The 14,155-nt window shown below is 43.5% G+C and overlaps 2 protein-coding genes across 2 annotated transcripts; one reads left to right on the top strand and one right to left on the bottom strand.

The window, feature by feature from the left end:
* Nucleotides 1-332: 332 nt before the first annotated feature.
* Nucleotides 333-3,087, bottom strand: LOC106569296 (histone H2A.V). Its single transcript, XM_014140498.2, has 5 exons — nucleotides 2,870-3,087; nucleotides 1,884-1,961; nucleotides 1,624-1,737; nucleotides 1,357-1,486; nucleotides 333-1,203 (listed from the first exon to the last, which is right to left on the bottom strand). The coding sequence occupies exons 1-5, from the start codon at nucleotides 2,870-2,872 to the stop codon at nucleotides 1,142-1,144; spliced, it is 387 nt and encodes a 128-aa protein (XP_013995973.1). The 5' UTR covers nucleotides 2,873-3,087; the 3' UTR covers nucleotides 333-1,141.
* A 3,131-nt stretch (nucleotides 3,088-6,218) lies between these two features.
* purb (purine-rich element binding protein B) lies at nucleotides 6,219-8,772 on the top strand. Its single transcript, NM_001140067.1, is given in 1 exon segment — nucleotides 6,219-8,772. A coding segment is annotated over 1 exon segment (915 nt). The 5' UTR covers nucleotides 6,219-6,232; the 3' UTR covers nucleotides 7,148-8,772.
* Nucleotides 8,773-14,155: the final 5,383 nt, after the last annotated feature.

Raw genomic sequence — 14,155 nt, 5'->3', positions numbered from 1 at the left:
TGAATGTGGTGAAAAATGTAAAATTGATTTCTCAGAACAAACGTTTCACAAAACTTGTTTTAATCCCCCCCCCAAATTCATGAGTGCCGACCGACCTTCATTCGCCACTGAATAAAATTAAATAATATCTAAACTACTATATCTCTAAAGGTAAGCGAGGTCAAAGCTACATAGAAAACCATTAATCATATTCTGGCTAAAATATGAATAACACACACAGGTAGTTTTTTTAAAAGACTTTATCTTTTGTAGGTATAAAACAAGTTTGTAGCAAAATCCAATCAACTCAAAGTTTTTCAGAACATGACAAGAACTTCAGCATTTGTTGGTCAGTAGCTAGGTTTCCATCCAATTGGCAACAGATTTTCATGCAAATACTCAAAAATGTTCATAACGAAAATATGCTAATTTTTCCATCAGTGGTGTTTCCACCAAACTGACTTTTTACTGATAGAAATCTGTGTGTGATGACAGTGCACACAAAATGTACTTTTTTGCTTACGTTTTCATGTACCGAATAAAAAATCTAAAGTTCCATGTATGTGTTTCCATCGCATTTTCAACTCTACCGGTAATTGTCACAAAAATTGTTGCATTAACTAGCAAATATGTCTACTCTGTGGTTATTGGAAAGGAGCATCAAGCTCATCACCATTCACTTTCACCACCCTGTGAAGTTCATCATAAAATTTCATCTGTAGCCTAATAAAATGCATGGTTTCTTCTTGTCAATATTTGTGCATAAAGGAGTTTTCACTGGCATTTCTCGCATCATACATTTTACCAACACAAAAAGATCCCACCATGTTAAACGAACAAATTGTCTGTTGGCATTTATAAAATTGTACCGAAAATTCCTGTTTCCATCACAGCTGTCTTGGTTTTTTATACACTATGACTTTACTCGCATAAAAACTGTGGATGGAAACATGGTTATTGCACAAGTTTCTTGTCTGCAAAAAACCCTACCCTAAAACACACCCCTTTAAAACAGTACAAATCAACACATACCTCAAAGACTACACATCTCCCTCAAGAGACTACAACTATGGTTACAAAATTCCCCCCCCCCCCCAAAATATGAGAAACAAAATGAACATGGCTGCCCATTCCTTCCTGGTGATGTGGGAGGTCACTTCCTCTATGCAGTCTTCTGTTGGCCCTTCTTTCCAATCAGAGACTTGTGGATGTGAGGGATCACACCTGCAGGAGGGAGAAAAAGGGACATTACGAATGGGTGCTAGTGATACACATTGGTAGGTGAAGAGGTGAGTTTGCCCTAACCCATGTAATATAAAGTGCTTTGAGTTCCTGGAAGAACAATACATAAACCCAATTCATTAGTTTACAACTCACCTCCTCCAGCGATGGTAGCCTTGATGAGCGAGTCCAATTCCTCATCTCCGCGGATGGCCAGCTGTAAGTGACGTGGAGTGATACGCTTCACCTTCAGATCCTTGGAGGCGTTCCCTGCCAACTCCAACACCTGAAAGGGAAACACAAAAATAGGTTCAGTAAGTGTGCATTAGGGAAGTGTTGGCGCAAAAGCCTGCTCTGTTGACCTTCATTAGAGTCCTCAATGAGTCTCCTTTTTTGGGGGGGGTTTAAATAAAAACATCTCACTTCAGCAGTGAGGTACTCCAAGATGGCGGCGCTGTAGACAGCTGCGGTGGCTCCCACTCTGCCATGGCTGGTGGTCCTGGTTTTCAGGTGTCTGTGGATACGACCCACCGGGAACTACACAAGGAGAAACATACACACAATGAGAAGATGCCTATCTTATGTAGGACTCACTTGTGACTAATTCAACAGGGAAAACCTGGGAAAAGAGACTGAGGTTTGCATGTGACTACAGAAAACCAGGGGAAAGAGTGGGTACATGCCTGGAGTCCAGCCCTCTGGGAGCGAGAAACAGCCTTTGCCTTAGCTTTACCACTGTCCTTTCCAGCTTTTCCTCCTGCCTGGAAGGGGACAAACAAAAATTCAGTGAAATGACTTATGATACATCAACTTGATAAAATGTTGTTTTTTTGTTGTTCTACTTCTCAAAGCCTTGCCGAACTGTGTCCAGGGTGAAAAGACAATGTAGAGTTGGTGTACAAAGACATTATTAATACACTAGCATTTCTTAACGTTATTTTTGTTTACAACTTCCAGCAAATCGAAGAAGGCACATGCAACCTGTCATTACAATCACACTTATCCCGCCAACTGGAAGATAATGGACAATTTCCGGTATATAGTTTACCAGTTACCTAATTGTCATTTGATTTATTGAAGATGATTCATTCAAATGTTGCAAACAAAAAATATGCATAAATACGCAGTAAGAATGGTTTTACAATAGCTATCTAAAACTGTGAAATATTGGTATGCTTGTAGCTAGCTAACGTTAGCACAGGTTTTCTTGGCTGCTCGCCATTAGTATCTCTGTGCTCGCTAGGCGGATTAGTGCTAACCTGGTTTAGCTAGCTAGCTCGGTGGAAACTTGCTACCGTAACGTTAATTCAATACACAACCCAAACTTTGCGAATATCTTGGAATATTAACATAATAAGAATCAGAAAGAGGCGGGGGGTAACGTAGCCAGATATTAGATATAGTTAAGCTATGTTTGAAATAAGTATGAGAAGCGAGTCGGTTGTAAAACAGATGGCGTACTAGCTAAATGTAGATGGCGCTCTTTCGTTAGCTAGCTTTCGAGTGTCAGTCGACGACGTCCTAACGTTATTTTGCACGCAAGCTTGAATTCGTGAATGCTACTAGCCTGTTTAGCATATCATTTACATTTAATCCAATTTACTATATTAGGTCCTATAATACAGAGTGCACACACAGAATGTGCATAAAATAATCAAAAACTCGTTACCATGTCGCCGGTGACTTTTCCCTGTTGTATTTCGAAACGGAGAGAAACAATAAACCACGAAGCAACGCCAAGCGGATGAATGAGGATTCCCCGAGCTTCCAGAGCCAACCAATAGCTTTACTGCTTGCTGGTTCGAACGGTCTCTTCAACCAATTGCAATCGTGTTTGTACAGTGTTTACTCATTCCTGCAACTGTATTGGACATTTTGGGATAGTAGAAACACCAGAGAAATACTACCGCATTTATAATTCATTGAAGGTACGGTCACACAAGTAGGTCCTACATGCAGATTAAGATGAAATACCAAAAATTCTGTGACATGAACAAATTTCAACTACATAATCCATGTAATTGAGCTGATCTATGAATTTTAGAAATAATGACTGTCTCATTGTTTAATATTTTTTTCCGGTGATATTCAGAATGATCATTCAGATAGAACGAATGAGTAGGCTACATTTGTACTTAGGTTTTTTAATAAATGAATAATGATGGGATTTATATTGTGCTTTTCCAGGTGCTCAGAGCGTTATATTGTATTATAAAAACTCCTCTCATCCACCACACAACCAATAACTGACGTACCTGAATCCCATGTCACTCTGTTCACCATCTCTCACTTGATCAACGTTGATGCTGCCAGACCCGGGTAAAATGCATGAGTGCTGTGATTTAGTTTGGCTGGCACAATCGAAGCATTAAAAATGCCCCAAAAGTGCAACTCCAAACTAGTAAGTGATGTGCCCCTCAACTAACCTAGCCTGCTTTACAGTATTTGACCAATGTTATCTGCCAGTAGATTCAAAACCCTATACCAGTGGACATTGATGTTTGCAACCTATGTAGTAGGTGAGCAGGCTATGCACTGTGTTAGCTGATGCCCTTCCTCCACATTCAAAAGGATGCAAATTGACAAAACATTAAAATATAAATTTAGTATATTAGACCAATGTTTGTATTGATATTTTCTTGTTAGGATTTAGGTTAAACATTGTTTTAAAAATAAGTAAATAAAACATATAATGTAAAGCCTAGACTGTGGCTTTAATAAGTATTTACTCTAATCATATCTAATTGACAGAGAGAAGCATGTCTGTCTTCTACTATCTGAACTTTATGTAGCGTTATGCCCTCTTGGGAAATCCTCTGGCTTGCCCATCTTCCTTGTGAGAGAAGCCCATTCCAGTCAGGCCTCCTTAGTGGTGGAGTGAGTCTCCCCTGCTGCCAGTACTGCTGTGTTTGGAACTGGACTGGACTGATGGGCAGTACAAATCAGTGCGCCTACATAGGAGATTAAATATCAATGTGGTTTGAGCACCCCCATAAGTGTCGCTGTCAAGAATATGTTGGGCACTCCCAACATTCAATGTGTAATTTCTACCCTTGACTTACGTGATAAAAGGTGAAATATAATGGGATAAAACATCGGTATGGGTGTTGCCTGCCTGCTGGATGTACACTGAGTGTACAAAACATTAGGAACACCTTCCTAATATTGAGTTGCACCCCCTTTTGCCCTCAGAACAGCCTCAATTCGTTGGGCATGGACTCTACATGGACTCTACAAGGTGACTTCAATGCTTCACACAGGTGTGTCAAGTTGGATGGATGTCCTTTAGGTGTTGGACCATTCTTGATACACACAGGAAGGTGTTGAGTGTGAAAAACCCAGCAGCGTTGTAGTTCTTAACACACTCAAACCGGTGCGCCTAGCACCTACTACCATACCCTGTTCAAAGGCACTTAAATCTTTTGTCTTGACTGTTAACTCTCTGAATGGCATGCATACATTTTCACGCTCAATTGTCTCAAGGCTTAAACATCCTTCTTTAACCTGTCTCTTCCCCTACATTTACACTGAATTAAATGGATTTAACAAGTGACATCAATAAGGGATCACATTTTTCACCTGCATTCACCTGGTTAGTTTATGTCATGGACATAGCGGTTCCTAATGTACACTCAGTGTATATGAGGTCAATGTAAAGAGGGCCTCTTTGCCACATTATCAATATACTGTAGCGTGCTTGTTTTGGAACCAGAGTGGCCTTGGCCCAGTAAAAAAAATCCAATCAAAATGACGCTTTCTTGTCCCATTCGATTTTGTTCCCCCTTCCTTTTAGAAAATATTTAGACCAAATTTCATGGGATCATATAACATGATCATTGTTGTAGCATATGATGTGATGTTATGGTTCGGTTCTGTTTTTGTCTTTTAAACTACATCAAAAAAAGAAAGTGGGATCACATCTGAGGGAGGAACAGAATTTAACTAATGTTTTTATCTGGATTAAATGTTTTGAAAAACTGGGCACTGGGTTTGAGTCATAACCAATCCACCACTGAATTCCCTACACTGGTGTCAGAAGTGAGATAGTGGAGGAGGGATATATAGTGTAGTGATCTTTGGTGCTTGCCTCTGAATCAGAGGCCCATGTTCAAGTCCAGTGTACAACCCCTCTGAATTTTTTACAGTACTAGCTGACTGATCATGGGTTGATTGTTTGATTGGTGTCATTGGTGGCAGGTAGTCTAGCGGTTAAGAGAGTTGGGCCAGTAACCAAAAGGTTGCTTGTTCGAATCCCTGATCCGACTAGGTGAAAACATCTGCCGATGTGACCTTGAGCAAGGTACTTAACCCTAATTGCTCTGGATAAAAGCGTCTTCTAAATGACAAAAAAATTATAATAATATGGGCACCACTGTGGTGTAATTAATAGCAACATTCATATCTGGATGACAGGGAAAATATTAGGAGTTACATGGTTAAATATTTTTTGTAACAATGCCTAGGTTTATGAAAATGTACAAGGTAAAATGTATTAATCTCATTGTAAATGGCTGGTCTTTTGTGACATTGTCAAATGACTGTCACTGTATAGTATAAGTGTAACAATTGATATGGAATTGCTTTTATTACTGCTTTTGTCTGTAGTATTCCACCAGTCTAGAATTTCACGTTTGCCCAGTTTTGCCTTAAATACCATAGCAACTGCACAGAAAAGGATCAGCTACAATTTATTGGAACTTCATTATAAAAATGGTTGTAAAAATGTTGGCCCGTTGATTGGACGGTGGTGTGGTCGTGATCCCGGTGTCCAGTAGGGTAAAAGCTCCATGAGAATTACGTCAACAGAACCTACATCTGAACCAATTACATGTTACAAGGTTAAGATGTAAGCGTGATTGACAGCGGAAATCGACCAATGAGGGAAAGCAAATTCGTTGAACCTGGAGTGATTGGCAGACCCAAGGCCAATGCAGGAGCGCTTGGGGCGGGTTTTGGTGATGACCATGAAAGGGGTGTGCAAGCCGAGAGGGAGATACGCAGGAGAGGGAGAAGCTGGCTGGCGGTGCTGAAGATGGCGGATGGTGACAGTGGGAGCGAGCGCGGCGGTGGCAGCAGCGGAGGAGGAGGAGGAGGAGGGGGAGGTGGAAGCGGGTTCCAGCACTCCCAGAGAGAGCAGGAGACCCAGGAGCTGGCGTCCAAGCGACTGGATATCCAGAACAAGCGCTTCTACCTGGACGTCAAGCAAAACAACAAGGGCAGGTTCATCAAAATCGCCGAGGTCGGGGCCGGGGGCTCCAAAAGTCGCCTGACCCTGTCCATGTCAGTTGCGGCGGAGTTTCGCGACTACCTGGGGGATTTCATAGAGCACTACGCCCAACTGGGGCCTAGCAGCCCGGAGCAGATCGCCCAGTCCTCGGTCGGAGAGGATGGCGGGCCCAGGCGAGCCCTGAAGAGCGAGTTCTTGGTCCGTGAGAACCGTAAATACTACCTCGATCTGAAGGAGAACCAGCGGGGGAGGTTCCTGCGGATCCGACAGACCGTAAACCGAGGGCCTGGGTTCGGAGTAGGGGGGCCGGGAGGCGGCATGCAGGCCGGCCAGACCATAGCCCTTCCGGCCCAAGGCTTAATAGAGTTTAGAGACGCCCTTGCCAAGCATATAGATGATTACGGTGGAGACGACGAGGAGTTGGCGGGTGGAACGGCGGCTGGGGCCTATGGGGAACTTCCCGAGGGCACATCCATCATGGTGGACTCTAAACGGTTCTTTTTCGACGTCGGGTCCAACAAATACGGCGTGTTCCTGCGAGTGAGCGAGGTCAAACCGAGCTACAGGAACTCTATCACCATCCCGTTCAAAGCGTGGGGGAAGTTCGGAGGAGCTTTCAGCCGCTATGCGGAGGAGATGAAAGAGATCCAGGAGCGACAGCGGGATAAAATTTATGAGAGAAGAGAGGAGTCGGAGGGAGAGGAGGTGGATGACGACTGAGTAGTTGAAACTGCTTATATAGTTCAGTTCACACAGTAAGATCAGCAATAGGATATCTGGCAGAAATGGCAGATTTAAGTGCATGACGAATCGAACTTTAATACTAGAAAATATCGTGGCGTTAAAAAGTAAATTTGACAGGGGAACTATTGACGTATTTAACACCTGGAGTTTGTTTATGAGGGTTAGATGAGGTGTGAAGTAAAACAAAAAGTTAAAGTTATGGGACTAGTATAGTAGTGTGTAAATGAGACTTTTCTCATGGATTTAAAAAAGATTGCAATTGTGTTTTGTAGAAAAAGAAATATACCTAAAACCAGCAACTTGGTTTTCATAACAATTTAAGAAGCCAATGACACCTTTATAATAAATGTTTCCTTTCAAATATAGATATATATTTAAAAGAGTAAGGTGTGTACCTTGACCCCATTAATTTAGCTATTTCCATTTCTCCATGTAAGGAGATAACCAGCATCCATTGTATTCCCATTCTAGGTCTCTCCTATGTGGGCAGTGTGTGTGGGATCCTTACAAGTTAGTGAAAGTAGTAGGAAGGAATGTCTAGAATGCTGCCTGCTGTCATTTTGTGGAGGTTTATATTTAGTGTGTTAACCGATAGAGATAGCTATATAACACAGGCAGGCCCCTTAACAGACGATTATGATGAGAAACGTTACTGAGAGAACTATATCTGCAGGCCTGTCTAAAGGCCTCAGAGACTAAATTGGAGCCATGTGCTAATGTAGTTAGCTGGCAGTATCACATCACTCTCCAAACAAATAGACCTAAACATGGTGGAGGAGTGAATTATTTTCATCTTTTTTTTTTACATATAAATGCCAGGCAATATTTACAAAGTCTGTTTCCTCCGACTTAATGGGTTTGAAAGTAATCTGTAAGTCTCTGTAAGAGGGGAGCAGTGTGTCTCCTCAGTCCTCACGCAATGTGGCCTGGTGTCAATAGATTGGCAGGCCTGTTAACCAATTGGCAACCAGGAAGGACAGTATCTTCCTGCTGTATGAGTCCCGTGGGAGCCTTCCCTCTCAGCGTTGACACACGGATGGGACCCCCACTTATCCACACACACACACCCAACACACTGCGAGAGCCTTGTGAGCAGGCCATTGCAAGTGATCGCTGGGTGAAACCCAGAGCTACTACTACTGTCACCCAGCCAGCCAGGCTGTGTGGGGCATCAATGATAACATAGCACCAGTTCCTCTGCTCAGGCCCAGCCAGGAGAGACCACACACACTCTGTCTCTCAGAGCCCAGGCATCAGCACCGCCACACCACTAACATCACACTACGCCACTGGACAGTAACGGATGGATGGTTTCCTTTTTATTTCCAAAGAGAACTATATTGAAAGAAGATTATACGTATAAAAGAGAAGATACTGAACAAACCAGCATACAATATTTTTTAAATACCTTAAAAAGAAAAGGAAAAATGTATATGAATTATATAGCCTAAGTATTTCATGAAACATAGCTGGGATGTGACTAAATAGTCCATGATGTTGTTTTCTTTGAGTTTTTTCTTTATTTTCATTTTCATTTGTTGGGTTTCTCCCAGAAAGTGAAAGAAATAACACTTCTGTGATTAAAAATAATATAAATGCAATAGATATTGTGATTGTTACTTCAGAAATCCCTTTCTCTCCCCTCCTCACTCTAACAACCAGCAGCTGCTGAAAGGTACATCATAGTTCTCCATTATAACGTACCCTTCTTGGGTCGTATGACTTTTAAAGTTCCTACTACAATCAGTTAAAATCATTCTAGTCCCAGCTATTCTCTGTTGCTTGTAGTTGTTCCAAAATAAACATGTAGAACCGGTCACAGGCATTTTGATCTGAGTTGGGGGGAAAACTGCCCAACACATCGTCAATACCTAGGAGTCTTCATATTACACATTCTCAACTCCAAGCTTGATGTCGCCTTCTGTTTACCTTATACCATATTCTCCTTTAACTTTGTTCACAGTGCCATCAAGGCAATTAGATGTTTTTGTAATTGAAAACCGACTACTAAATAGTGTGCTATAACTACATGAGAAGGCAAACAAAGCACTGACGGACATTCAGGGCTCAGTTAGGTATTTAAAATGCGTAGTAAACCAATTGCTTTCTGACACTAAGAATGTGCGGTGTTGGATTCTTTGCCACTTTGTTGTTGCACTTTAAGATACCAAACACAATGTCATATTATTCCTTAGACTCAGCCAGTTTAGGGAGGGGGGGGAGTCTCCAGGCTTCTCCCCAGCACCATCTCAGTGACACGGCAGCTGTCCTAAATGTGTGCTCTGCTGTTGCAACATGTCAAGACCCTCCTCTCTTCATCAGTCAATAAAGTAGCTCTTTACTTAGGAAAACAGCCTATCTGGCCTATACATTTACCACAACACAAGGTAAATGTTTCAAGCATACAGAAGAAATAGGCGCTAGAAGGCATATCTTTCTGGTTTTGATCTACACATTTGTCACAACTGTTCAAATAAATGAGTGTGTTTGAGATACTCAGACTCGGCTTATAATATGTCTGCACAGATGATCGGTTCATTATCAACAGCAAAATATCTGTTGATTTGTATAATCTGTTTATCTGGAACAAGTATGTCTCCATCAGACCAAATGAAACTAGGGGTAACATGTTTGACGTACCATAGAAGTTGTTCTTAACCATATGTCTCGCAGATTACTTTACCCCCAATCCCAACCTTAACTATTTTGGGGGTTGAAAAAATATCTGACCCTACATCTGAGGTTAGGGGTAACATCTACCTACATATGTGGCTTGGTGAAAGCACATGCCGTGTCGGCTGAGGGGAGGGTGAGCTCTGTCATACGAAGCAGCAGGATGACTACTGTAGGCGTAACCTGACTCCTCCTCCCCTGCAGTGGTCTCTTCCTCTGTTCTCTGGGCCTATCAGGTCTCTCGCCCTCTTTCTACCTCCTCTTTCTCTCTCCCTCTCCCTTTCTTTCTTTCTTTCTTTCTTTCTTTCTTTCTTTCTTTCTTTCTTTCTTTCTCTCTCCCTCTCCCTTTCTTTCTTTCTTTCTTTCTTTCTTTCTTTCTTTCTTTCTTTCTTTCTTTCTTTCTTTCTTTCTTTCTTTCTTTCTTTCTTTCTTTCTGTAAATCTGGAGTGAGGACATCCTTGTGCATGTGTGTGTGTGTGTGTGCTGACAGGGCAGTGGGTGCTATTTTAATGTTGGAGGCCTGGACAGACTAACATTCCTCCTGTCGTGCCTAGGAGTCAGCTGTGCCATTAGATCCTGAGTGCCCCACACATGCACACGCATGCTCATATACACACATGAACTCACATTCTCACACTCTCAGGGTTTGATAGTGTTAAAGCATGTTCACACGCAGTGCACAAACCCAATTATAGACAGACGACAGACTGCACATCCAGAGAGACGGAGCCTGGCCGGACAGACACACACACACACACACACACACACACACACACACACACACACACACACACACACACACACACACACACACACACACACACACACACACACACACACACACACACACACACACAGCGATGTAGACCTCAGTATACCTCACCCGGATGATCCTAGCAGACACATTATTTATACTACCAATCTTTGTGTCTGGTCTAAGCAGCTGTGAAGTGATGGTTAGAGGAGACAGGTTCAACACAGTCAACCATTCTGCCTGCCTGTTCTACCGGCTGTTAGTGCTGTGGTGGGCTGTGATGTGTGTGCTGGTTGTGTAGCAGTTGGTGAGTCACTGATGGAATTGGTGGTGTGTGTTTGTGTGTGTGTGTGTGTGTGTGTGTCGTTTTAGTAGTCATTTTGTGTCTCCAGGAGGAGGCAGGGTTTGGCCAGTGAATCAACTGAAAGCGTGACACAGCTCTCTCTCTCTCTCTTACACACACACTCCCCTCCTCTCCCACTCTCTCCTTCCTCTCTCCCCTTCTCTCCCTCTCTCTCCTTCCTCTCTCCCCTCTTCCTCTCTTTCCTCCTTCTTCTCCCCTCCTCTTCCTCTCTCTCCTCCTTCTTCTCATGTCTTCTGGCAAACTGTTTTTGTGAGGCAGAGCAGAGAAGTTAACTGGCATGTGAGGGAGAGGGAGAGAGAGTGGCCTGTGGAGGGGAGGAACACACAGCATGATTACATCACCCTATCCTGTGATGCTTTGAGAGTGTGTGTGCACCACCTGACACACTTTAAGATCTTAGGTTTAGACAATGAGTGTGTGTTGAGGGTTAGTAAAAGGGTTGTGGATGATTCTGGAAGATCTTTCCCCCTCGAGGCTGATAACGTGTTCTACCACTAGCTTCCTGCAGTGCAGTATGGGTTTACTCTATTATTCCTTCAGGCTGTGCAAGCTTTGATATGGAGTCAGATACATTTCCCCATTGACACTGTTATGAGGTCAGTTTTATGTCTAAACTGCACATAGATCAGTAATATCTCTGTTACTCCTTAGGCTAGAGTTTTACCCAGAGCTCCTGACACAACAAAATGACGCAGCGTCGATGATGTCACCCGCCACAAACACACAGAGGCATAGTTGCAGACAAAAAGCTGGCAAATGCCCTTTTTAGCGACACAGGGTGGGGTGGAGGATGAGGAGGGGGCATGAGAGGGAGGTTAGCTCTAAACCCCATGTCAGTGTGTGGACAGATCGACAGGAAGCAGCTTTCACACACAGAGGGAAGGGCAAATGAGAACATTTCCTGCTGGACTCTCCACCCATCAGATTCCTCCTGATGACAAATTTGACTTCCTATTTCTCTTAGATGGGAGAACGATGTGTTTACTCTTATAAACAAATCTATGGTCATTTTTCCATTATAAGTCATCCCCTGGGCACAGATCTAGAATCTGCTTACATTCCCCAAATCCTGACCTTAATAATTATGGGGGGAAACGCAGTATTGACCTTAAATCATTGCCTAGGGGCAACGTCATCCTACAGTCCTACTGTCCTATTAGTATTTCTGTCCTGACTGATCCTTTCCTTACAGACAGCCTCACGCTGACCTCAAATCCTCCCCCCAACGTCACACAGACAAACCTTCTCTTCAAGCACAGGAGATGTGTGAGAGAGAGGGAGAGAAAGAGAGAGAGCGAGGGAGGGAGGGAAGTGGAAGTAGTGAGACTATGAGCCCTGTCATATCACACTGGGCTCTGTGCCAGATCAAACTGGGATTATTCCACATGCTCCCAGCAGCTCTCTGCTTCACGCTAAGTGTGTGTGTGGATTCAACACTTGAGCAATTGAGGAAGCCTGTAAAAGAAAGTATATACAGTGTGTGCAAATGAGGTAGGATAAGGGGGGGTGAGGCAATAAATAGGCCATAGTGGCGAAATTATTACAGTATGGCAAATTAAATACTGGGGTGATAGATGTGCAGAAGATGAGTGTGCAAGTAGTGATACTGGGGTGCAAATGAGCAAAATAAATAATATGGTGATGACGTAGTTGGATGGGCTGTTTACAGATGGGCTATGTACAGGTGCAGTAATCTGTGAGCTACTCTGACAGCTGGTACTTAAAGCTAGTGAGGGAGATATGAGTCTCCAGCTTCAGAAAGGTTTGCAGTTCGTTCCAGTCATTGGCAGCAGAGAACTGGATGGAAAGGCGGTCGAAGGAGGAATTGGCTTTGGGGGTGACCAGTAAGATATACCTGCTGGAGCGCGTGCTGCGGGTGGGTGCTGCTATGGTGACCAGTGAGCTGAGATAAGGCGGGGCTTTACCTAGAAAGGACTTATAGATGACCTGGAGCCAGTGGGTTTTGCGATGGATATGAAGCAAGTGCCAGCCAACGAGAGCATACAGGTCGCAGTGGTGGGTAGTATATGAGGCTTTGGTGACAAAACGGATGGCACTGTGATAGACTGCATCCAATTTGCTGAGTAGAGTGTTGGAGGCTATTTTGTAAATGACATCACCAAAGTCAAGGATCGGTAGGATAGTCCGTTTAACTAGGGTATGTTTGGCAGCATGAGTGAAGGATGCTTTGTTGCGAAATAGGAAGCCGATTCTAGATTTCATTTTGGATTGGAGATGCTTAATGTGAGTCTGGAAGGAGAGTTTACAGTCTAACCAGACACCTAGGTATTTGTAGTTGTCCACATATTCTAAGTCAGAAACGTCCAGAGTAGTGATGCTGGACAGGCAGGCAGGTGTGGGCAGCGATCGGTTGAAGAGCATGCATTTAGTTTTACTTGTATTTAAGAGCAGTTGGAGGCCACGGAAGGAGAGTTGTATGGCATTGAAGCTTGTCTGGAGGTTAGTTAACACTGTGACCAAAGAAGGGCCAGAAGTATACAGAATGGTGTCATCTGCGTAGAGGTGGATCAGAGAATCACCAGCAGCAAGAGCGACATCATTGATGTATACAGAGAAAAGAGTCGGCCTGAGGATTGAACCCTGTGGCACCCCCAGTGAGACTGCCAGAGGTCCGGACAACAGGCCCTCCGATTTGACACACTGAACTCTGTCTGAAAAGTAGTTAGTGAACCAGGCGAGGCAGTCATTTGAGAAACCAAGGCTGTTGAGTCTGCCAATAAGAATGTGGTGATTGACAGAGTCGAAAGCCTTGGCCAGGTCGATGAATACAGCTGCACAGTATTGTCTCTTATCGATGGCAGTTATGATGTCGTTTAGGACCTTGAGCGTGGCTGAGGTGCACCCATGACCAGCTCTGAAACCAGATTGCATAGCGGTGAAGGTACGGTGGGATTCGAAATGGTCGGTGATCTGTTTGTTAACTTGGCTTTCGAAGACCTTAGAAAGGCAGGGTAGGATAGATATAGGTCTGTAGCAGGTTGGGTCTAGAGTGTCTCCCCCTTTGAAGAGGGGGATGACCGCGGCAGCTTTCCAATCTTTGGGGATCTCAGACGATACGAAAGAGAGGTTGAACAAGCTAGTAATAGGGGTTACAAACATTTTGGTGGATAATTTTAGGAAGAGAGGGTCCAGATTGTCTAGCCCTGCTGATTTGTAGGGGTCCAGATTTTGC

The sequence above is a fragment of the Salmo salar genome, chromosome ssa01, assembly GCF_905237065.1.
Source record: "Salmo salar chromosome ssa01, Ssal_v3.1, whole genome shotgun sequence".
In the NCBI taxonomy this organism is placed as follows: domain Eukaryota; kingdom Metazoa; phylum Chordata; class Actinopteri; order Salmoniformes; family Salmonidae; genus Salmo; species Salmo salar.
This window is presented reverse-complemented; position numbering and strand designations above follow the sequence as displayed.